The 24,506-nt window shown below is 41.8% G+C and overlaps 1 protein-coding gene across 18 annotated transcripts in view; it reads left to right on the plus strand.

Moving 5' to 3' along the window:
* The window catches only part of LOC113497889 (twitchin), a 128,711-nt gene that overhangs the window by 89,272 nt on the left and 14,933 nt on the right, over nt 1–24,506 (plus strand). For 17 of the 18 annotated variants that reach the window (XM_026877660.1, XM_026877659.1, XM_026877663.1 and 14 more), the window contains 29 exons: nt 120–321; nt 780–924; nt 1,374–1,505; nt 1,876–2,089; nt 2,625–2,778; nt 3,241–3,477; nt 4,050–4,264; nt 4,840–10,048; nt 10,297–10,464; nt 10,882–11,034; nt 11,458–11,607; nt 12,194–12,388; nt 12,832–13,036; nt 13,409–13,567; nt 14,204–14,408; nt 14,719–14,855; nt 15,207–15,416; nt 15,802–16,157; nt 16,495–16,615; nt 16,976–17,173; nt 17,344–17,463; nt 17,908–18,072; nt 18,470–18,640; nt 19,044–19,160; nt 19,650–19,815; nt 20,451–20,611; nt 21,052–21,210; nt 23,473–23,680; nt 24,118–24,304. In XM_026877660.1, the coding sequence (XP_026733461.1) occupies nt 120–321; nt 780–924; nt 1,374–1,505; nt 1,876–2,089; nt 2,625–2,778; nt 3,241–3,477; nt 4,050–4,264; nt 4,840–10,048; nt 10,297–10,464; nt 10,882–11,034; nt 11,458–11,607; nt 12,194–12,388; nt 12,832–13,036; nt 13,409–13,567; nt 14,204–14,408; nt 14,719–14,855; nt 15,207–15,416; nt 15,802–16,157; nt 16,495–16,615; nt 16,976–17,173; nt 17,344–17,463; nt 17,908–18,072; nt 18,470–18,640; nt 19,044–19,160; nt 19,650–19,815; nt 20,451–20,611; nt 21,052–21,210; nt 23,473–23,680; nt 24,118–24,304 (10,219 nt within the window). Of the gene's footprint in view, nt 1–119; nt 322–779; nt 925–1,373; nt 1,506–1,875; nt 2,090–2,624; nt 2,779–3,240; nt 3,478–4,049; nt 4,265–4,839; nt 10,049–10,296; nt 10,465–10,881; nt 11,035–11,457; nt 11,608–12,193; nt 12,389–12,831; nt 13,037–13,408; nt 13,568–14,203; nt 14,409–14,718; nt 14,856–15,206; nt 15,417–15,801; nt 16,158–16,494; nt 16,616–16,975; nt 17,174–17,343; nt 17,464–17,907; nt 18,073–18,469; nt 18,641–19,043; nt 19,161–19,649; nt 19,816–20,450; nt 20,612–21,051; nt 21,211–22,360; nt 22,444–23,472; nt 23,681–24,117; nt 24,305–24,506 lie in introns of those variants that run through there. The other variant, XM_026877675.1, reaches the window with a different exon arrangement.

Consider the following 24,506-nt stretch of genomic DNA (forward strand, 5'->3'; position numbering starts at 1 on the left):
GACGAAATCATTACCGACTAGTTTGTGAAGGACTCAGCAAGTGAATTTAACTAAATTTTATAATACAGAAATTCATAAAAATACCTTTTTACGTGTTTAACAATATTTTTTCCAAACAGATTCCAGAACATGCCTCTTCGTCCATCCAAGGCGGTGATGATCGACAGCCCCGACTACTTCACGAAGCTGGTCATCCGTCCAGCTCGTAGAGACGACTCGGGTGAATACACCGTCACCGCAGTCAACTCCAGCGGTAAAGACACGGTTACCGTCAAAGTATTGGTCACTGATAAGCCGATGAAGCCGGAAGGACCTTTACAGGTAAGATATGTTTTTAAAAGTAAGTCTATTTATCCAACTTGTTCATGATTGTCAGCCCAGAATTCTATACGAAGGTTTTTGCCTGTAGTCAGACTGTTGAATATTACTGAAAATTAAGTAAGTGAATAATGATATGACATGTCTGTCAAATGGATGTATTCAGTATCTTTACACACATTACGATGTTACTGTATTACTACGACAAAAAAAAATGAATATAGAATGCAAAATCTACCAATTAAATTTCTTAATTCTAACGGTGCTCTGTTGATTTTGAAATAAATTAGAATTATAATTTCTAAAATGAATATAATTACTTTTAATCACGATAACTTCTACCTAACGTAAATTGTGCTACATTTTTTTTCACCAGCAGTCATCAAAACTCCCTACTTATAAAACTCAACAACTAATTAAACACCACATACACAAAATCTAATCCTCACCATCCCCCACAGATCTCGGACGTCCACAAGGAGGGCGCGACTCTCAAATGGAAGCGCCCCAAGGACGACGGCGGCGCCCCCATCGAGTACTACCAGGTCGACAAGCTCGACACCGAGACCGGCTGCTGGGTGCCCTGTGCGAGGTCGGATGAACCTAGTAAGTGTTGCACAGATATCATTACATAGATATAGACTGCTGTCTTGGAGAATTTGAAATATAGTAAAACATGTTCTGTGATATTTGTTGATATGTGCTTGATGGTTGTCTCAAATGTCTAACGATCAATATCCGTGTAGTCTATAGAGTATATTTCTTTTCTGAAGTATTACTTCATTTCAAGTAAAGGGCGAACTGAATTAGCAGGACGGTATTAAAAAAAATATCACTTCTGTTTTCTTAATAATTTCGGACAGGAATGATAGCAAACGTTAAACTCATACGATTGCAGACATGGTGAAAGTCGTAATAAGAACAGTAACTAGCTACTCTTTATTATTTTTAACTTAAATGCTACTGCAATCGCCTTAATAGAATAGCATCCAGCTTCAAGTATACATACTGTTTACTAGTTACTAATGTAACTTTATTCTTACTTCCCTTTACAGAGTGTGACGTCACCGGCTTGACTCCCGGAAAGGAGTACAAGTTCCGCGTGTCCGCCGTGAACTCGGAGGGCGAGTCTGAACCATTGACTTCGGAGGAGTCTATCATCGCCAAGAATCCCTTCGACGAACCTGGTTAGTATACGTAACAAATAGAAAAGACATTGATCAAGAATATATGTTGTTAAAGTTAGATTGAACTATTTCAATATTAGAGAAAATAAAAAGAAATTGAAATGACTGTGGAAAGTTTTGCACTAAATATTTTTTTTTATTTACATGAAATGAAATTATTACATACATTTTTTATACTTCGTTTTGGCATTACTTTTTGATCCCATTAGGTACCACAATTTTAATTGCATTTAACGTTTTCCAAAAAGCATTCTACAAAAATGATAAGAAAATAGTTTTACCCTGTTCCAAAGTAAAACAAAACCTCATTACGTTTTACATTAAATATTGAAACAACAAAAATCTAAATCAATATTCTCTCCCACCACAGGCGCACCAGGAACACCCTCCGTCACGGACTGGGACAAGGACCACGTGGACCTCAAGTGGAGTCCCCCGAGGGAAGACGGCGGAGCCCCCATCGAGGCCTACATCGTGGAGAAGAAGGACAAGTTCGGCAACTGGGAGAAGGCCGTCGAGGTGCCCGCGGATAAGACCACCTGCACTGTGCCCGATCTGATTGAAGGACAGACTTATGAGTTCAGGTTGGTAGAATAATAATACTAGCGTATATACTTGCCCACTGCTGGGCAGAGGCTACTTCCCGTATAGGATGGTTTTGAGCATTGATTTTGTTGGTAATATAACCTTACATTAAATTGACTTACCACCAGATTCAGGCTAGTCAACTAGTGACTTTCGAAAATGATCCTGCCTGGAAAAGGTTGACAACAAATACTTTTGATCAATTACAGCACTATCCGTCGGATCAATAGACGGATCCAATATCATGGATATTGGATAAATGCTTAAGAAAATACGTGTTTTATTGACGTTTCAAAAACTGAGCTTATATTCATGTGGTCTTTGATGATCTTAAAAATAGTCTGGAAAGGAAATTCTTATGGACTTTGATGTATAAAGTTAAGCTGCTCAGTGCAAGGTGACTTAAGTTTATAAGTCAGAAAAAAAAGCAGTTGATGTCGTATAAAGCAATGACCTTATAAGTCTTAAAACAAGAATTTATTTTCCTATCTGCTTGTTTTCTTAGCTTTCTAAATATGCTCATTCAACCAACAGAGTCCGCGCAGTCAACAAGGCTGGCCCCGGCGAGCCAAGCGACAGCACTCACCCGATCGTCGCCAAGCCCAGAAACCTGGCGCCCAAGATCGACAGGACCAACCTCATCGATGTCAAGATCAAGGTCGGACAGAAGTTCGGCTTTGATGTCAAGGTGAGTTAGCTGCCATGCTGATGTGTATGTTTTTTGTAAAATTGACTTTATTTGAGGTGTGAAAGGTTCAGTTTTAATTTGGCTAAAAAGTTGGTTTGATAAAGGGTCCATTGGGGATATAGATGTGTATTGTCATATTTATACCTGAAATTGGTATCTAAATGATTTGAATTCCTATTTAGACTAATTGTTAATGCTTTGCAATAGCAATAGAATCAGTTTTCGATTTGTTCAGCATCAATGCAAAAATCTAAGAATACATGAATTAACTCTGCAAAATTGAAAAAAGATCACTTGTTTTAAATTTTAATCTTTATCATCTATCTCTATCGACAATAAGTTTTACTAGTAATCATAAAATTTTATTCACGCTAACATGGATCAAAACAGTAAGTAACAACAAAATCCTAACTTAACCAAACAAACCAACAACAATAATAAACCAATCTAAATTGACCCCAGGTATCCGGAGAACCGATGCCCGAGACCAAATGGTTCCTTGCCAAGAAGGAGGTCAAGTCGGGTGGTGACGTTAAAGTGCAACACTCGGACTACAACACTAAGATCAACTGCAAGTCCGCGAGGCGAGGTGATAGTGGTCGCTACACTATTACTGCTGAGAACAGCAATGGAAAGGATGTGGCCGAAGTCGAAGTTATTGTATTGGATGTGCCTAGCCCGCCTGGAGGACCACTCAAGGTTTGTTGCTATATTCTACTAATATTATAAAAGTTTATATGTATGGATGTTTGTTCCTTTCATGCAAAACGGATGGTTGAACGGATTTAAATGAAACTTGGTGTACAATGATATTTTATAACCAGGATTGACACATAGTTTGTCTGATTTTATATTCCCTGGGGATTATTTTCCATTTGTAGCGGGCGGGCCCATCGGCTATTTACTTTATACCTAATTGTACCTATATTTTGATGACAGAATCGTGATTGAATTGTTTTAATCTTATGCCAATTTATTTAATAGATTTTTTTTTTCGATCTATTTATTAATTCATATTGTTGCAGTGTGTGCATTAGTGGACAGAGACATAATTAATATTATGTTAAATTTTTTAAGCGACTTTAAATTGACATCCTTTTTTATTACATTTGCTTCATTCAAAGTCAAGACCTTTTAATAAATTCTAGTTTATTACAAACGTCGCTAGTTTAAAAAAAAACAATTTACTTAACCATTCATTTGTCAATTGTAGGTAAAACCCTCCTAAAACTTCCTCGAAAAACTCGATTTATTTTGAATCCTCTCTCCAGGTATCAGACGTCCACGCAAACGGCGCCAAGCTATCCTGGAACCCGCCCTCAGACGACGGCGGCCAGCCCATCGAGAAGTACGTGGTGGAGCGCATGGACGAGGCCACGGGCCGCTGGGTCACCGCCGGCGAGACCGACGGGCCCAAGACCAGCCTCGCCGTCGACGGCCTCACCCCCGGACACAAGTACAAGTTCAGGGTCCGAGCTGTCAATAGGTCTGTATCTAAGATTATTTATTTTTTCGAGATTGAAACTTAATTTAGACCCTTTTGAAACATAATCCGCTTTTTGAAATATAATCCACAAATGTCCCACTTCAAGCCAAAGTATTTAAAAAAAACTATGAATTCTATAATGCTTAATAACACAAAGCCAAAGTATGCTGGTAATTAATTCCCTTCTATTTTATCTGTATGCGACAGATTAAAAATAGTTTTTTTTTATTATTTTGTATGTGCATGAATATTTTTTAATTTAATAACATGTGATTGATATTACTTTTACTAATAAAACTATTTAAATAAAAATAAATCTTTAAATCAGAACTCCCAATAGCTAACCTATAAGACCTAACCAAGTAATATAAGACTAATGTACCAATATTATTATAATACGATTGTAATTTCAGTATGAAACGCAAATAAAATTATTACTTGCGCGTTCAATCGTACTGATCAAACGTGGCGATAGTAAAGATAGATTATTAAAGAAAAAGCCAACAAGTTCAAAAACATCATCTATATTGTCCCCTTTATTGAATGAAAATCTCAAACAATATTTTTTATTCCAGGCAAGGCAAGTCCGAGCCCCTCACCACACCACACGCCACTGAGGCCAAGAATCCGTTCGACGTCGCCGGCAAGCCTGGCACGCCCAAGATCAAGGACTTCGACAGAGACTTCGTCGAACTCGAATGGACCCGCCCACAGACCGATGGTGGATCTCCAATCACCGGCTACGTCATCGAGAAGAAGGACAGGTTCGCTCCCGACTGGGAGGAATGCGCACAGATCGAAGGTGACGTCACTACTGGCAAGGTCCCAGACCTCATCGAAGGCAACACCTACGAGTTCCGCGTCCGCGCCGTCAACAAGGCCGGCAAGGGTGAGCCCAGCGATGGCACCGCCCCGCATCTCGCCCGGCCCAAGAACCTTGCTCCCAAGATCGACAGGAACTTCATGTTCGACATTAAGGTCAAGGTTGGAGCTAACTTCGAGCTCGACGTGCCGGTCGCTGGTGAACCCACTCCTACCAAGGAATGGTTCAATGGTGATAACCTCGTCATGAACAGTGACAGGATTAAGATCGTAAACGACACGCACAGCACAAAGATTCGCGTCATTGACGCCAAGAGGGCTGACACTGGTGTGTACACGCTTAAGGCGAGGAACATCAATGGCACAGACTCTGCTACAGTTAAGATTACCGTCATGGACGTACCCACGCCGCCTGAAGGCCCGCTCCGCGCTGACGACATCACCAAGTCCGGCTGCACGCTGCGCTGGAGGCCGCCTAAGGATGACGGTGGAAGCGAAATCTCGCACTACGTCGTCGAGAAAATGGACCAAGAAAACATGCGCTGGATCCCAGCCGGTGAGGTACAGTCCTGCAGCATCAGGATTGACCACCTCATCGAAGGACACGACTACAACTTCAGAGTCCGCGCCGTCAACAAACACGGCGAGTCTCAACCACTCACCGGACAGGAACCTATCACTGCCAAGGACCCTTACGGAACCCCAGACAAACCAGGAACACCTGTTGTCAAGGACTGGGACAAGGACCACATGGACCTCGAATGGGTTCCACCAAAGAAGGACGGTGGATCTCCAATCACCGGCTACATCATCGAGGCTAAGAAGAGGTACGGACCTTGGGAGGTCGCTGCTACCGTACCTGGTAACAAGACCACTGCCACCGTGCCTAACCTTCAAGAAGGTGAAGAATACGAGTTCAGGGTCATCGCTGTCAACAAAGCCGGAAACGGTGAGCCTAGCGATGCTTCCACACCACAGGTGGCGAAGGCCAGGTTCTGCGCGCCACACTTCGACAAAATGCTACTCGCAGACAAGACTGTCAAGGCTGGCCAGAGGATCCAATACGAGATCCCGATAGAAGCTTCACCTAAGCCGACAGTCGAATGGCAGATCAACGGCAAAGTGGTTCATCCTTCAGACAGGATCGATATTCAGATATTGCACAACAGGGTCATTCTAGACATTCCATTCTCCGTCCGCGCTGATGGAGGCGTTTACAAGCTGACCTTGAAGAACGATCTTGGAGTTTGCTCCGCTGCAGCTCAAGTCACTGTTCTTGACAGACCATCGAGGCCCGAGAAGCCTCTGGTTGTCTCTGACGTCACTAAGGAGTCATGCTCGCTCACATGGAAGGTACCACTGGACGACGGTGGTTCACCCATCCTGCACTACGTTATTGAGAAGATGGATCTGTCTCGTGGTACATGGTCCGATGCTGGCATGAGCACGTTCCTGTCCCACCAGATAACCAGGCTGATTCACATGAAGGAATACCTGTTCAGAGTTAGCGCTGTCAACGCTATCGGTCAGTCTGAACCATTAGAATTAGACCGTGCTATTGTCGCTAAGAACGAATTCGACGAGCCTTCCGCTCCTGGCAAACCTAAAGCCACTGACTGGAGCAAGAGCCACGTTGACCTCGAATGGGACAAACCCAAATCTGATGGTGGTTCGCCAATCACTGGCTACATCATTCAGAAGAAGGAGAAGGGCAGCCCATACTGGGTGAACGCCGTCCATGTTCCTCCTAGCAAGACCAAGGCCACAGTACCAGATCTTACCGAAGGCCAAGACTACGAGTTCCGCGTGATTGCGGTCAACCAGGCCGGACAATCCGAGCCCAGTGAGCCTTCTGACATCATCACTGCTAAGGACAGATTCGTCGCACCTAAGATTCTCACACCTCTTAAGGAGATCCGCATTAAGGCTGGACTTATCTTCCACTGCGACATTGACTTCATTGGAGAACCTATTCCTGAAGTTACATGGACTTGTGATGGCAAACCGGTTGTTGCTAACGAGAGGACAACAGTGACATCTGTTGGACACCACACTATTGTACACACGGTCAACTGCAAGCGCTCAGACGCTGGCAAGTACCACCTGAAACTGAAGAACGACTCTGGTACTGATGAGGGAACCTTCGAGGTCATCGTTCTCGATGTGCCCGCCCCACCAGAACCTCCATTCGTTTACGAGGAAATTACAGCGCAATCTGTCACGTTGTCATGGAAACCACCTAAAGACAACGGCGGCAGTGAGCTTACTGCTTACGTCATTGAGAAGCGTGACTTGACGCACGGTGGTGGATGGGTACCAGCTGTTACCTACATTAACCCGAAGTTCAACCACGCGACTGTACCGCGCTTGTCTGAGGGCACGAAATACGAATTCAGAGTGTTCGCTGAAAACTTGCAAGGACGCTCTGAGCCTCTGACCATTGACAAACCAATCATTGCCAAGAACCAGTACACAGTACCCGGCAAGCCTGGAAAGCCAGAGCTGGTCGCTGCAGACAAGGATCACATTAACATCAGATGGTCTTCGCCAATCTCGAACGGAGGATCCAACATTATTGGATACGATATCGAGAGGAGGGACAAGGCTACTGGCCGCTGGATCAAGATGAACAAGGAACCTGTCAGGCTCAACGAGTACAACGACGACAGGGTACAGGAAGGTCACCAGTACGAATACAGAGTATCGGCTGTTAACGCCGCCGGTCCTGGACAGCCTTCTGATGAATCCAACGTATTCATTGCCAAGCCAATGAAGGAGAGCCCGAAACTGAGGTTAGACCACCTCATCGGCAAGAAGATCAAGGTCCGCGCTGGCGAGCCAATCAATATCAACATTCCAATCAGCGGTGCGCCCACACCCACCATCTCATGGCACAAGGGATCCGTTCCTCTTGTACCGTCTCACAGATTGTCTGCTGAGACCAAGAACGACGAGACGAAACTCTGCATTGAGAAGTCCGTTCGCGAGGACGCTGGTAAATACACCATCACAGCATCCAATGCTCATGGCAAGGATTCCGCTGACATTGAAGTCATTGTTGTCGATAAACCTGGAGTGCCTAAAGGACCTCTTCTCTGCCAGCCAGTCACACACGACGCTGTCAGCCTATCTTGGCAGCCGCCCACTGATGACGGTGGTAGCGAGATCACTGGCTACGTTGTTGAAGTTGCTGAGTTTGGACTCAACGACTGGCGCACAGTTGCTGGCTTCTGTCCTAAATGCTCATTTACTGTTAAGAATTTGACCGAAGGCAAGAAATACATCTTCAGAGTACGTGCTGAGAACTTGTACGGAGTATCTGACCCCTTGGAGAGCAAGCCTATTCTGGCGAAGTCGCCATTCGACCCGCCGGATGCACCAGACACACCCAAGATCGCTGGTTACAGCTCAACCAGCTGCTCTCTGGAATGGGAACCACCAGCGAACTGCGGTGGCAAACCCATCACTGGATACTATGTCGAGAAGAGAGAGCGTGGTGGTGACTGGGTCAGGGTTAACAACTACCCAACACCAAACACATGCTACACTGTATCTGACTTGCGTGAGGGTAACCGCTACGAGTTCCGCGTCATCGCCGTCAACGAGGCCGGACCTGGCAAACCCAGCAAGCCTACTGAACCGATCACAGCACAGACACAGCGCCTCAAACCGAGCCCGCCGGAAGCGCCCAAACCAGACAGAGTCACCAAGGACTCTGTTACACTGTCCTGGAGGCCACCCAAGAGCGACGGTGGAGCTAAGATCAAGGGATACATCATCCAACAGAAGGGCAAGGGCGACAAGGACTGGAAGGATGTCAACGACGTACCTACTCCAAGCCTCGTGCACACAATACCTAACCTCAAGGAAGGTGCTGAGTACCAGTTCAGGGTCATCGCCGTCAACGAAGTCGGAAGGTCAGACCCGAGCAAGCCAACAACTGATATTACTATCGCCGAACAGCCCAACAAACCATGCATGGACCTCGGTGGAGTCAGAGACATTACTGTACGCGCTGGAGAAGACTTCTCCATTCACGTACCATACACTGGCTTCCCGCAGCCTACCGCTTCATGGTTCGCTGATGACAACCTTCTTGACGTTGAAGGCGATTCTAGAATATTCCAGAAGATCACACCTGAGTCTGCTTCACTGGTTGTCAAGAACGCCAAGAGGTCAGATGGTGGACAATACCGCCTGCAACTGCGTAACCCATCTGGCTTCGACACAGCTACGATCAATGTCCGCGTGCTCGACAGGCCCGCTAAGCCTGAGAACCTGCGCGCCGACGAGTTTGAAGGCGAGGCCCTCACATTGTACTGGAACCCGCCCAAAGACAATGGCGGCGGCGAGATTACGAACTACGTCGTTGAGAAACGCGAAGGCCGCACTGCCAACTGGACCAAGGTATCCGGCTACGTCACCACTCCGTTCCTACGCGTAAAGAACTTGACTGTAGGTAGGGACTACGAGTTCAGGGTTATGGCTGAGAACCAGTACGGTCAGTCCGACCCAGCCCAGACCACTGAGCCGATCAAGGCTAGGCATCCATTCGACCCGCCTGGCGCGCCTGGAGCTCCTCGCTCCGTGGAGACCACAGAGTCGTCCATCACCATCACCTGGACGAAGCCGCGTCACGACGGAGGATCTCCAATCACAGGCTACGTCGTCGAAAAGCGTCTCATCACTGAAGACAAATGGACGAAGGCATCTCACGCACACATTCCCGACACTACCTACAAGGTGACTGGTTTGATCGAAAACCATGAGTACGAGTTCCGCGTGTCGGCTATCAACGCCGCGGGTCAGGGACCATGGTCTGCCAGCTCTGACGCCATCAGGGCCTGCGCACCACCCAACTCGCCGAAGATCACCAGCGATCTCAGCCTCAGGGACATCACTGTTATTGCTGGAGAGGAGATCAAGATCACTGTGCCGTTTACTGGCAACCCGAGGCCGAAGGTGAGGAAAAACATTTGGCTACGTAAAAAAAAATTACTTCATTTTGAATAACTCAGAAAAATATTGACTAGTTCTATTTCTTAGCTGCCTTATTAATTATAGCATAAGGAACTAGAACAAATTCTTATTACTTTTCTGCTAAGGATCGGTTAAAACATTTTGCAAAAAAAAAACATATTTTTTTCGCATCAATCCCAGCTATCATAAATTTCTCATCATCCCCAATAATCTTTATTCTCCCTAACCAGGTATCATGGATCGTGAACAACGAGGAAGTTTTCCCGGACAAACGCATCCGTTTTGTGACGTCTGACGTGGACACGGTGTTCCACAACTCGCCCGCCAAGAGGTCCGACACCGGGTCCTACACTATTCAGCTGGTTAACAGCGAGGGATCCGACAGTGCTACATGCAGGGTATGTTGTGTTTGGTTTTATTTATGATGCTTATTTTGTTGACCACTTTGTGGATTTGTTGTAATTTTGTTGAAATTGAAAGGGATCTAGTATGAAGAATTTGTTATTTGGCTGTCGTATCCATTTGTAAACTAAAAACCATTGTTTCCCACTCGGAAACAATGGTATTTACTTTTTGGTATAAGTACTGTACTGTTATGGCATACGAAAAGCGACAGATTAAAGGAAAACTTACTGAGTCCCTTTCGATTTATATTAACTGCAAAAAATCATGAATGATACATCTTTGAATCTTGCCTTAAGTCCACAAAAAATCAAATTCCTAACCCCAGTAACTATAAATTGACTAGTAGGTACAATTATTTTTTACCCTACTTGCGAACCAAATAAATAACCATAATATCTCTTTATCGTCAGGTACTGGTAGTAGACAGGCCATCGCCGCCTGTAGGACCACTAGACGTGTCTGACATCACGCCGGACACGTGCACGTTGTCATGGAAACCGCCGCTCGACGACGGTGGCTCCCCCATCACCAACTATGTTGTTGAGAAGATGGATAACAGCGGAGTAAGTATACTTTACGAAGTATTTAATATTTAGATTTTACTTTTGATGGAAAGTCGAATATTTTGGTTCTCTCGACACTGGTCTGGCTTTTACTTGGTTGAATGTAAATTGTGTGGAAGATTTTTGAATTGTTAGATTCGGTCTCACCGTTGGCCTTGTTGGGCACAAAAAGGCTATAAAAAATTTATATTTGTGAAAGTGTTTAAAGTGGATTATTAATAATCTAGTAAAATAATTCATTGAAAACAATGTAATTTTCTTTTTCTTTGTATGAACAAAATTGATTGATTTAAAACTCTTTCTGCATAGCTAGAAACTAATTGGTCATTCAATAAAGGTCGTGTAGAAAAAAAAGAAATTTGGAAAACGTTATTTTTCAACTGTTACTTTAAGAACTTGTATTAATGTATTTTTTTACTTTAGGTATGGTCGAAGATCTCATCATTCGTCCGCAACTGCCACTACAACGTCATGGGACTGGAACCGAACCGCAAATACTGGTTCAGAGTACGTGCTGAGAACCAGTACGGAGTATCTGAGCCATTGACGCTTGACGATGCTATTACTGCCAAGGTATGTACCATAATTAAACCTTTAATTAACAAAATACTGAATAAGTAAACTTGGTGAAAACTATTTGGAAATCTACTCGAAAATAATGATGATTGTCATAACCCGTAGCTTTTTTTCACGAGCGACTGATAAAATCGATTGTTCGGTTCGAAGAAGTCTCTGGTGGCTTCACATTCAAATTCAAGTGTAAATTCTAAATATTAGTTAATTAAAAAATAGTCTATCGCAGCAACGAAACGAACAATTATCCATTATCTTGAATCACAAACATTCAAATCAGAGCAAAAAGACACCGAGGTTCAGAACAAGTTGCTGTCTACCACACAAAGACTTGTCTTTTCTTGGATAGAACTCACGACACGTGTGATTTTGGAGTTATACCACTCCGCAATAAATGCGTTCAAAGTGTCTGATATTCTAATGTAATGACCGGTGAAAAACCTACAATAGTGTCATAATCTTGGACACGTTTTTATAAAATCTACTCTCAAACCCTAATCTTAGACATGTTTCGTGCTCACGTTTCATATGAAATTTGCCATCAAACCAAAGAAAAAAGCAACTAATAGCACCCAATCTTCAACAGTTCCCATTCACGATCCCGGACGCGCCGGGCGTGCCCCGCGTGACGGACTGGGACGGTTCCAGCGCGACCCTCATCTGGGACAGGCCGCGCTCGGACGGCGGCGCCCGCATCCAGGGATACAAGCTCGAGTTCCGCGACGTCCAGGACGGCGTCTGGAACAGTGCCGATTATCTCGTCAAGGACTGTACTTACCAGGTGAGTTGTTTTACTGATATTAGGGAAGGATTCTTGCATTAGGTTACAAAGAAAAGGTATAAGGTGTTAAGGTTACTAAAGGAAAACAAGCCTGAGTGTACGTCTTGCATGTTTTAAGTTCAGAAGATCAACAAAAATCATAAACAATTTATCTCTAGGATCCTAGTTGATGAAAATTTTGAGTAACTGTAGTGTTTAATCTTCTAGCGAAAACTGAATGAAAATGAATAAAAGTTCGAACAAAGGCTTGCAGTTTTACGAACAAATTCTTATTCTTACCTGATCTCACTTATGGTAAAACAAAGGTCTGTCTTGGACAAATTATCTTAAAGTTGACAATTCAAGTGAACTTACTGACATGAACGTGATTTCTCTTACATTTTCTGAATTCCTCCACTCGAAATATGCATGCACTAAATTAAACATTATATCTTCTATCCCAGGCATACAACCTGGAACCAGGCCACGAGTACGAGTTCCGTGTCCGCGCCAAGAACGCGGCCGGCTGGAGCAAGTACTCGTCCAGCTCGCAGCCGTTCAAGGTGCGCGGGCGCAGCAACCCGCCCGCCCCGCCGCGAGCGCCCAGAGTGCTGCGCGTGGGCAAGAACTATGTCGACCTGTCTTGGGATCCACCTGCGCATGATGGAGGTATGGACTGCAATTGAGATTTGTTTTATGGTTTGAATACTAGAAATATCTATATAAGCGGTTGGTAGTATATGGGCTCTTCGTTATTAGATAATTAAATGTGTACAAGAGGATTAATATATGAGGTATATGTAGGTACGAAATTACTTTTTGCTTAAGTATGGTTAGTGTACGATACTTCTCGATTAGAACATTGAAATTACTAAAGGCAATATAGCCAAGAATTATAAAATCGTAATCAGTAAAATTCTACGAACTTGGACAACGTAATCCACCACATATTCCCTGTATACAATCTAAGAGAAAAGTACGAGTAATTGGATAATTCTCCTTATTGACCACAACTCATCATAATCGTCACTTTAACCCCAGGTTCTCGCGTAACCGGCTACATCATCGAGCGGCGCGACGTCGGCAGCTCTGTCTGGATCAAGTGCAACGACTACAACGTGCAGGACACGACCTTCACCGCGCTCAACCTCAACGAGAAGGCTGACTACGAGTTCAGGATTGTCGCTGTGAATGCTGCCGGTGAGTGACGACTGACGCAAATCAATATAACAATAAGTAACCGTTCTGGATAACTTCTAGGGTAGTCATATCTATTAGGATAAACATCGAAAAGAAAATTTTCGTAAATTATCGTTTACCTGGACAGGGGATGAACTCCGAACGGGGGTAGATTCCATAACTACTCTAACCCTTTAAAATACTTCAAAAAGCGTGGAGGAACATTTTTGCAAAATATTGACAAAAATATTATTTTTTGTTGCACAATTTCATACTTTGTGGCAGCAAGTAGTTCTTCGTCATTTTTTAATTCTCGCATCGTGGTGGTGTGGGATAAACCATTCACACATGGTCATTACTGTTAATGTTGTAAGACAATCATAAATCACATATATTAATTTGTAGCTTCCGATATTTGTTCACATATGCCTATTACTGTCAATACTCAATCATTTATTGCATTCCATATGTAACAGATATGGTACAAAAAATAACAGTTACAGATCAATATGGACCCTGTTGGGCACGCAAAAGTTTAGGAGAGAGGAAGAGGGCAGAATATCAATTTAGTCAAATTAATATTGTTATAAATTTTTAAGTCTTGAGACAATCATCAATCACTAATATTAATATCTAACTCCCAATATTTATTCGCAGGCAAATCCGAGCCGTCCAGCTGCACGACCCCGGTCCGCACCGGCGAGGAGCTGGGCGGCACGAAGCCGGAGTGGGTGAAGCAGCTGCCGGTCACGCTGTACGCGCCGCTGGGCCGGCCCTATACGCTGGAGTGCGTGGCCACCGGGAACCCCGTGCCCACCGGCCGCTGGCTCCGGAACGGCAGGGAGCTGGTGCTCGGGACCAGGTGGGTAGCAGACACTCATATACCAATTGGTTGGCCTATTGGTCTAGTAGGTAGTAGCCCTGACTGCTATATCGAAGGTCGTGGGTTCGATTCCCAACCAGGAGGAATTTGTGAGATGAGCATGCTCCTTTGTTCTATCTATAACTGCGTGCAATTTATGTATTTAGAAAAAAAAAATCTGTTTATTAGACAAAAGTTGTCAGGACTCCTGAATTCCAAGCATTTTAGATGACTGCTCAATCCAGAACATTTTTACATGGAAATAAACTTGCGCAGCAGTGGAATATTTTTGAATATATATATCTTTCAGATTCATCTCGGAGTCCCGCGAAGGCACGCTGCGGCTGAACATCACATCCGCCGCGGAGGCCGACGAGGGTGACTACACGTGCGAGGCCGTCAACAACATCGGCTTCATCTACTGCACTGGACATCTTAAGATCGGAAGTGAGTAGATATACTAACTTTAATGTTACGGCTTACGACATTGATGAGCTGAAATTGAATAATTGGAATAATTTTGTCGACCAAATCGATTTGTTGTTTGAAGTACTGTATGTATAAGTGCATTTACTGTGGGAGTCCGTTATAACTGGTTGTGTGTTATAAGTTTGTATTGTGTATATAGGCACACAATGTAGTTTACTTGGTAAATTTTCATTTATGTAAAAGTAAGAAAATTAAGATATAGTTTACCATACTTCTTCTTTTTTATGGTATTCAAATCTCTCCTATATTTCTTTCAATATCGGGGTATAAACATGTTTCCTCACATTCTAAATACACCAATCATCCCAGACCCGCCACGCATCACCCGCCTGCCCGGTGACCTCCACCTTCCGGAGCACGACAACACCAAGATCAAGATCCTGTACACCGGCGACCAGCCCGCCGACGTGGTCCTCACCAAGGACGGCCACAAGCTGTCCGAGTCTGCGCACTTCAAGTACACAGTGTTCGATGATTATATCCTCATCTTCATTAAGGATATCACTAAGGATGATATGGGTGAGTTGGTTTTGTGCGTTTTAAGAAGGTTTTATTGGTTTTTGGGTCTTTGATCTTTGTTTTTATTGATAGGAAAGCAATGTTTCGAAAAATTGCAAAGTTTAAAGACAGATTCAATAACAATAAATAAAGGTTTTGGACGTAGAGTAATGACTAATTTGGATTTCCTGCGGTAGTGTTTTTGCATTTGGATGACCACTATCATCAACTGACTTTTTATATTCAAAGAAAATATTAAGTAACGTGTAGATATAGTTCAAATCGTCTCACTTTAATATAAAAGTATTTTAACAAACATTATTTCAGTAAACTTATTAAATGGTATTTAAAAAATAATCTAACAATTTAATAATTCAACAACTAACCATAACTTAAAATTCCACAGGCATTTACAAGATCTCGATCAAGAACAACTCTGGTGAGACTTCAGACACGTTCTCAGTCACGGTCACCGGCCTGCCCGGACCTCCTCAAGGACCCCTGGAGACCTCAGACATCTCCCGTCACTCATGCACCCTCGCATGGAAGCCTCCCACTTACGACGGAGGACTGCCAGTCACTCACTACGTCATCGAGAGGAACGATATCTCCGGCACTGCCTGGATAACTATCGCGTCCTCCGTAAGGGATACCAAGTTCACTGTGCAAGGGCTGACTGAAGGACAGGAGTATAACTTCAGGATACATGCCGCCAATGAGAATGGTACTGGACCGGCCCTTGAGGGTGCTAACCCGATTAAGGTGAGTTTATTTAACACTGATTTCGTTCAAAGTAGTATAATATGAAATGTTTCTTTTGGACAAAAATTTATATCTAAAATATCCAGTGTATTTTGGCAGGTGTTTTTTTTCGATCAAGCATTATTACGAATAGCATTCCATATTACAATAAATTAAGCATTTAAGTGGTGACAAAATATTTTTATTAGGTTTTTGTTGATTCTGGTAAATCTGTTCTTTACATGACCAGATCAATATGTAATTTTTTCCAACTTTTCGCGTCTCTTGCTAAAATAATTTCGATATCAAGACTGTTCTTATTTCACAATTATGACGTTCCAAATGTGACCTTCCACAGGCCAAGGCACCTTACGACCCACCATCAGCTCCCGGCATCCCCAAGATCCTGGAGATCGGAGGCGACTTCGTTCACCTGGAATGGGACAAGCCCGAGAGCGATGGTGGAGCTAGAATACAAGGTAAAGTGAAACAAATACCTCAAAATTTTGAAGAAGGTTAGACTTATAAGACAAAATGTAATAATGTACCCTCAGAAAAAACACTATTCAGATAAGAAAATGGACTTTGGTGTTGGGAATCTTTTGACCTAAAGTATCATATGATTATCAAATTGACAAGGCTTTGGTTTTTACCCAAAACTCCTCATCTGAGACTGATTACTAGGTAAAAATAAGTTTAATTGCCTTTCCACTCAATTCAATTCAATCAACAGAAGAAGGGCAGGAAAGCATTTGCCTTCCAGTTCTCGGCTACGAGTACTTCTATAGGTCTATTTTTTTTTACTATCAAGAAGTATTTTAACGCCATCCCTTCCACAGGCTATTGGATAGACAAGCGCGAGGTCGGCAGTAACGCGTGGCAGCGCGTCAACCCGACCCTGTGCCTGCCGACACAGTGGAACTGCGCCAACCTCATCGAGGGCCGCCAGTACGAGTTCAGGGTCACCGCCCAGAACGAGGCCGGCCTCTCGCCGCCCAGCACCGCCAGCCAACAGGTCAAGGTCGTCGATCCTAAAGGTGAGGGGTACTAATTGACTTAGTAAAACAAACTGTGAATAGAGGATTATAGGCAAGGTTGTATCAAATATTTGACTTGGTACGAAAGGAAAAAAAATATGTTGTGTAATATTATTACTCCCTAAAATTTACAATACGACAATTATTACATAATATTATTATTATTGCAGCGGCTACACCGCCAGAGATCGTGAAGCCACTGAAGAATGCCAACTGCATCCAGTACCACAACGCTAAGTTCCAGTGCACCATCACTGGACAGCCGAAGCCAACCATCACGTGGTACAAGGGTGAGTTATACAGTTCTATTTTGATATATTTCTAAAAAGATCATTTATTTTAAATGCTCACAAGAAAAACCATGAATATCAGACGATTTAGAAGACATTAATAGTACTACTTATTATGAATGGTACTAATATAACAGTCCCCCTTAGGGACATGTACAATTATATGGCAAAGTCAGCATCATAGCGTAGTTTCACCATAGTGTCGTTCTTAATTCTATTCAATACTTTGTTGCATAATATGTTAAATGGGTGGACAATCATTAAGTAAGTTTTACAGCTCACTATGAACCCTGTCGGGTACAGCACAAGTATATTTTCTGGAATTGAGACAATAGTTTAGAAGATTCCACTGAGTTGACATCCTAAAAGTGCTGTAAAAAAATCGCAATAGGTACCACAATATATTCTAGAAGTACCTTAACATTTACATATTTGTACCCACAGGCGCTCGTGAGATAACCAACGGTCCTCGCCACCGCATCTGGAGCGAGGGCGACAACCACTTCCTGACCGTCATGGACGTGTTCGGCGAGGACGCGGACGAGTACGTCTGCCGCGCCGTCAACCGCGCCGGCGTCAAGAGCACGAGGGCTGAGCTGCTGATCATGAGTGAGTATACCTACAACACTAGTCATAATACTCCTTTGTGAATACAAAACTCAACTACACTAGTTCTTCTTTGTTGACACGAAAATTGTGTAGAGAGTAAATAAAGACCTCTAGATCGCAACTGTGTGTGTGAGTTATTCCACCATATAAATAATAGCGTAAATGTAATATATTCTCTGACCTGTTAACAGTTACTCTATTGTTTCAAGAAGTGACGCATCTTCATGATTGGCAAAAGACTTCAGAATCACGTGTTCGTGTCTAATTATTGTTGATATTTTCTAAATTATTGAGAGTATAAGAGAGTAGAAAGTAAAGAGATTAAGAGGGAAAGATACTTACTCTAGAATTTCAACATTATTTACTCTTTTTAACCACCATAATATTCCACCAACAGCCGCACCAAAACTGAACGTGCCACCACGGTTCCGCGTGACCGCGTACTTCGACAAGGGCGAGAACGTTGTCATCAAGATCCCCTTCACCGGTCACCCGGTGCCGAAGATCACGTGGGTGCGGGAGGGAGAGACCATCGAGTCTGGACACCACTACCACGTCGAGAGGAAAGGTGGGTTTCTAGTTTGAAGGCAGTTATTTCAGTTTTGAAGAGGAGGTTGAAGTTTAATGGTTATACTGTTAAAGTGCGTCGCTAGTAAGTTTATGCTTCTTGAGTTTGAAGGAGGAGGGACTCAATGAATAGACTTTTGTTCAACTCTTTTGCATTAAATAAAGAAACTTGAATTGTAGAAAAAAATGACAAGCCTTTTTATGAAAATATTCCCATTGACTGACGCAGTCTGCAGTGATATATTATAATGGTATAAATAAAATTAGCCTGTATTTTTCTACAAAAGTTTTATAAGTTAAGAACAGGAAAGATTTTCAATAATAACATTAAGTGACTATTTATCATCTTTACTATCTAATTTACCCTAATATGTTTATAACTCCTAACGCTTGATACATTTCAGAACGCCACGCGATCTTGACGATCCGCGACGCCAGCAAGCTGGACTCCGGCCCGTACAGGATCACGGCTGAGAACGAGCTCGGACAGGACTCCGCTACCATTAACGTTGAGATTAGCGGTAAGGGCTACATGAGGAATTACTATATTGACCTCAAGGCCTTAGTTACGGTCAGGCCAGTGTCTAGCCAGCTCGACTCTTATAGTTAAAAAGAGAAACAGTTTGAAACACGGCTGACGTCGAAAAGTCGGGTGAAATAGACAATAAACAATAGTAAAAAAACGATCTGTGTAGGTATACCTGTTCACAAAACAAAATTTTATTACGGATTTTGTATCACCCTCATAAATGGAATGACTATGTTTAAACTCTGATTTCGGATTCTTGTACATATTTCTAGACTATTTCGCTGTTTTCCATATTTCATCTGATTAATACTAAATTTTTGGAGTTTGCATTGCTGTTTACATTGCCTGAATTTTACTTTTGTTAAATTATATATAAAAGGAACTTCTAACATACCTGAATGGATTATCTGCCATAACACACTTAATAAACATAAATATTTTGCATTATGTATATGTTAATTATTTTTACCCCCTTCACCAGACCGTCCGGACCCGCCTCGCTTCCCAGCGGTGGACAACATCGGCGTGGACTCCCTGGCCCTCAGCTGGAAGGCGCCCGTCTGGGACGGCGGCTCCGACATCACCAACTACCTGGTCGAGAAGAGGGAACACCCCATGTCCAGCTGGATCAGGGTTGGAAACACCAGGTACGTTATAGATATCAATTTCAATTTCTATATTTGATGAGATTGATTGAGGAGCTTGTAAGCTATAACTGCATAATAAGTGAGTCGATCGCAGGTTAAGCTACGCATGACGCTGTTGTTCCGTAGACGGTTAATCTTTGTCATAGCAAGTACCTCCGTGATTCGGGAGGCACGTTAAATTGTGGGTCCCGGCTGTTAATCGTATATCTGTGATTGATTTATCAGGGTCTTTGCCGGTGTAGAATACTTATTTGCATTATATAGATGATGTTTAAAAATTAGACACGTACTGGCAATTTTCAGGTTTTCTCTTAATTTTGCAGTAGACTGCAAATAAAATAAGTGTACATTGGGGGGAGTTTTAAGTCACTTTCTTAACGTTTAAACTCATAATGCGTAGTTCAAAAATTTTGTAACTATGTTGAATACTATGAGAAAGAGTAGTATGAAAATAAAAAAATTGTACAGCTATCTTTTCTTGTTAGGAATGGATAGGTTATTGGGAAAGACGTATCGTTCATTTGCTACTCATGATTCAATAACATAACAAAACAATTGTAACACCGTTACAGCCTCATCGGCTACCTATAAACCCAATATCTAACAATATTTTCAACTATTCCCTTCTTCTCCAGGTTCACAACAATGGCGATCACTGGCCTAGTACCAGGCAAGCAGTACGAGTTCAGAGTGTACGCCGAGAACATCTACGGCAGGTCGGAGCCCAGCGAGCCGACCACCCTGGTGCAGACCAAGGCCATCATCAAGAAGGAGTTCAAGAAGAAGGAATACCCTGGTATGTTGAATCGAAGTGGCGAGGGTACAGTCTTGGATTGTTGAGGTCAGACTGTTACTGGTTTTTAGGATAATAGTGTACTGGTTTCGGAAATCGAAAGTAGTAAAACTTGCGGGAATTAAATTACAGCAAATAAACTTTATAATTCTAGTCTGCAAATGTACATTTGTTGGGCACAGGCTTCTTCCAGGTTATAACGAACTTTATGATATTCTGTAAAACTAACTTCATGGATTATCCTTCCATGATACCAATAGAGCGGACAGAGTAGAGAAATCTAAGGGAGGCCTATGTCCTGCATTCCGACATTAACGGCCAAAAAAAACTTCATAAAGGTATCAATAGCAACAGCATCAAAAAGCTGTACCCATTTAACTAGGACCTCATTACTTTGACTTGATAAAAGAGGATCATAAAGTGTCTTGTCTGTCTCACCCCAGTCGATGAATCCGGCAAACGTATCCGCACGAACGCCGACCACGGTCCAGTGAAGGACTACGACAGCTACGTGTTCGACATCTACAGCAAATACGTGCCGCAGCCCGTGGACATCAACACGTGCTCCGTCTACGACAAATACGATATACTCGAGGAGATTGGTGAGTTGTTACGATGGTTTATATGAGAATTGACGTTAGTGCATGTGATTTGAGATAGAATTTTGTAGGCTTACCTATAGTATTGTGTTAGAAACTGTTATGATAGTTAAAGAGATTGAAATACATTAATAAGAACAGATAAGGGGCCTAAAATAAGGCTACCTTTAGGTGCCTGAGCTCTTGTGCTATTAAGGTACAAGAAGTATTGAGCTAGTATTTACGGTGAATTATGATTTTATTGCATGAAGAGATAGACTTCTAGTTTTTAGTGGATTCTCAGCCTAGATATATGTATTGTAAAATTGATATGTATTGAAGTCTAGTTCAGGAAATTGTTATTTTTATTTCGTTTATAATTATAGTAGATTGTTAAGGATCTAGCTGTAAGTGCATGTTAATGATAGAAAATATGTTTGAAACTGGTAAGTTGTTACTAGATAAAACTCGGTAGATTTAAGATTAGGTTATACTTATTATAGTTAACATTCCTAAGATCATCAGGAAGCAAAAATACCGCATTTATTTGTTGTTAATACGCGCCCACTCTATACTCTAGTGAATTTATTATAACAAGTTAATATCTTAATTACTCGCAGTAAATTTGATCATATTAAATAATAAAAAAAAAAACGTTTGAAATGAAGTTATTTTAATAAAAAGGAAAGATAATTATGTCTAAAAGCTTTCTTCTTTAAAAAAAATGAATATTCTATAAAAAAATCGAAAGCATGATAGTAAACTATAAAAAAACTAAACACACTTACGAAGTTGCTTGTGATATCACAGGGGGTTTTATTAGATTTTTATTAACATAGATTTACTAACTGGATAATCGAAAATGAACCTTATTGACCAAGAAATTAGTCTCTTTTCCCTTTTAATATATCCTTTAAATAAGTTTTCCATTAAACTTACTTTCAGTAGTTGATAATAATACGAGTCCTTTCCTAAACTTTTCGTAACCCCATAAATCAGATATAGCCAATATCAGGGGTGGCCAACTACTTACAACGATCTTTGTAATCGAACGAGAACGTTTGTACTGGGATAGTTCGCTTGGCCTCCTCTGACCTAATATCAATTAGTACCAGTATTGATCCCCATTCCTTTGTGTTCCCCGATACATGGTGATTCTGGTGATAATCCACAGGTGACTTCGTGAGCGCCCCGTCTAGAAGGTCGCGCGCCAGAGGTCTGTGTGTGACTCGATCGATGTAGTGCATCTCTTTCTCTGCATCTCTCTGTCTCACACGCACATAGCACCAATATAATTGGACCTCTCTGAAGTCAGCTACGAAATACTGCTGTTCTTCTTGCACTTTATCTATCAGTATAGTGACATCTCTCTCACTCTTGTACAAGTTAAACTTCAAAGAGGTCAAGTTAGAATGGTTAAGCTGTACTTATAATTATAATTCTTTAAAACGTTTAATATTTATCTCTAGGATGAAATAGCATGATATTTGAGTAGGGTGATTGGATATAAAAATACGTAGAAATTTATAAGATTTGTATGTAGGACGTTAATATTTCAAGTAACCCTAATTTTTATTCTCAATAATTATATTTTATTTATTTAATAAAAAATATCTATCTTTATACTATTGAAGTAGATGCACGGTTTTCGCTTCATAAGATATTTAATATATTTATTAAACAATACGATTATTTAATTGCGAATTTTACGCCAAGTAGAAGTTGACATATTATTATGATGAATTGGCGCAAAATTGTAGTTTTATAGATATTACTGATTTTAACGTGTGTTTTGCATATTTTTGTGTCTTAGACTCATTGCAATGAAATACAGTCACAGACACAACAGTATGAAATATACATAATTAGACCGAATTCCAAATTAAAACCAAAGCAAGTCGTGTTGAGTTTGTGAAGTTCTTTAAGATAATTTGACCTGACTAGAAAATTTGTGATTATGTGACGGTTATGTGACTAGAATCTTTAAGAAATTGACATTACTGGGCTACATATCCAACATTCTTTTTTTTTCTGACATGTGGAAAAAATTGTGTTTTATTTGTAGAACTATCGTTTTTAGTAAAACAATGCAATCATTGTTTTACTGAAAACAATGATTGCTATACAAATTTTCCCACATGTCAGAAAAAAAAGAAATAAACATTCTTTTTTATTTCCAATTCTGAACAAAACAACAAAATCTCCAAAGACCTAAGCAAACTTAACACACTGGACTTGACAAGCCCTCCAACCAACAGAGGCATGAGGTTGCACGTCATGTTGTAGGCACAGGCGCGTTCGGCGTTGTCCACCGCTGCCGCGAGAGGGCGACGGGCAACTACTTCGCCGCCAAGTTCATACCGGTAGCGGGTGCGATGGAGAAGGAACTCATTAAGAAAGAGATAGACATCATGAACCAGCTCCATCATAGGAAGCTGATCAACTTGCACGATGCCTTCGAAGATGATGACGAGATGGTGCTTATTTTCGAGTTGTGAGTATTTATTTTAATTCTTTCATATTTTATTGACGTCATATCCAGTAGTTATGATCTGATAAATTTGATAAGCCAATTATAATTGAGTTTACCCAATTATACGTTATGTTCACTTCAGCTTAACATTACGCAGTTTTTTTTTATATGCACTGATAAAAAACGAAAACGATAGTTTACTTGAAACATTGAGCCTTCGGAATGCGTTTACTACAAAATGTATGTACAACGTAATAGAACAGGCTGGGTGCGAAGGCAAAGACACAAAGAAGAATGGCATAAAAGAAAGGAAGCCTATGCCCAGCAGTTACTATTCAAGGCTGATAATAATAATTTCGACAACAACTAGCATGTCAACTTAACTATTTATTTGTATAATTTATAATAATATTATTATATATATCACCCAACAAAACCTACAACTCAACCACCCACAGCTTATCCGGAGGCGAGTTGTTCGAGCGCATCACAGAGCCAGGCTACAACATGTCCGAGGCTGAAGCCGCGCACTACATGCGGCAAATATGCGAGGGCGTGCGACACATGCACGAACAGAACATCATACATCTTGACCTCAAGCCGGAGAACGTCATGTGCCAGACGAGGACTGGTACTGATGTTAAGGTTAGTAAGGAGATTTGTAACGTCATACTGAATAGTCTTTTAGATTTGACGCTAGAATGATCTGCACTGGCATAGACAATATATGTAGATGACAGCGGAGATCAGTTGATCTTGCTAGGTTTTAGTTCTGCTTTAAAATAAGTCTATCCTAAGTAATTTTATTTATAGGATTTTAAAGCAGAATTTATGTGGAAGTGAGAAG

Source organism: Trichoplusia ni, chromosome 10, assembly GCF_003590095.1.
Source record: "Trichoplusia ni isolate ovarian cell line Hi5 chromosome 10, tn1, whole genome shotgun sequence".
Lineage (NCBI taxonomy): Eukaryota > Metazoa > Arthropoda > Insecta > Lepidoptera > Noctuidae > Trichoplusia > Trichoplusia ni.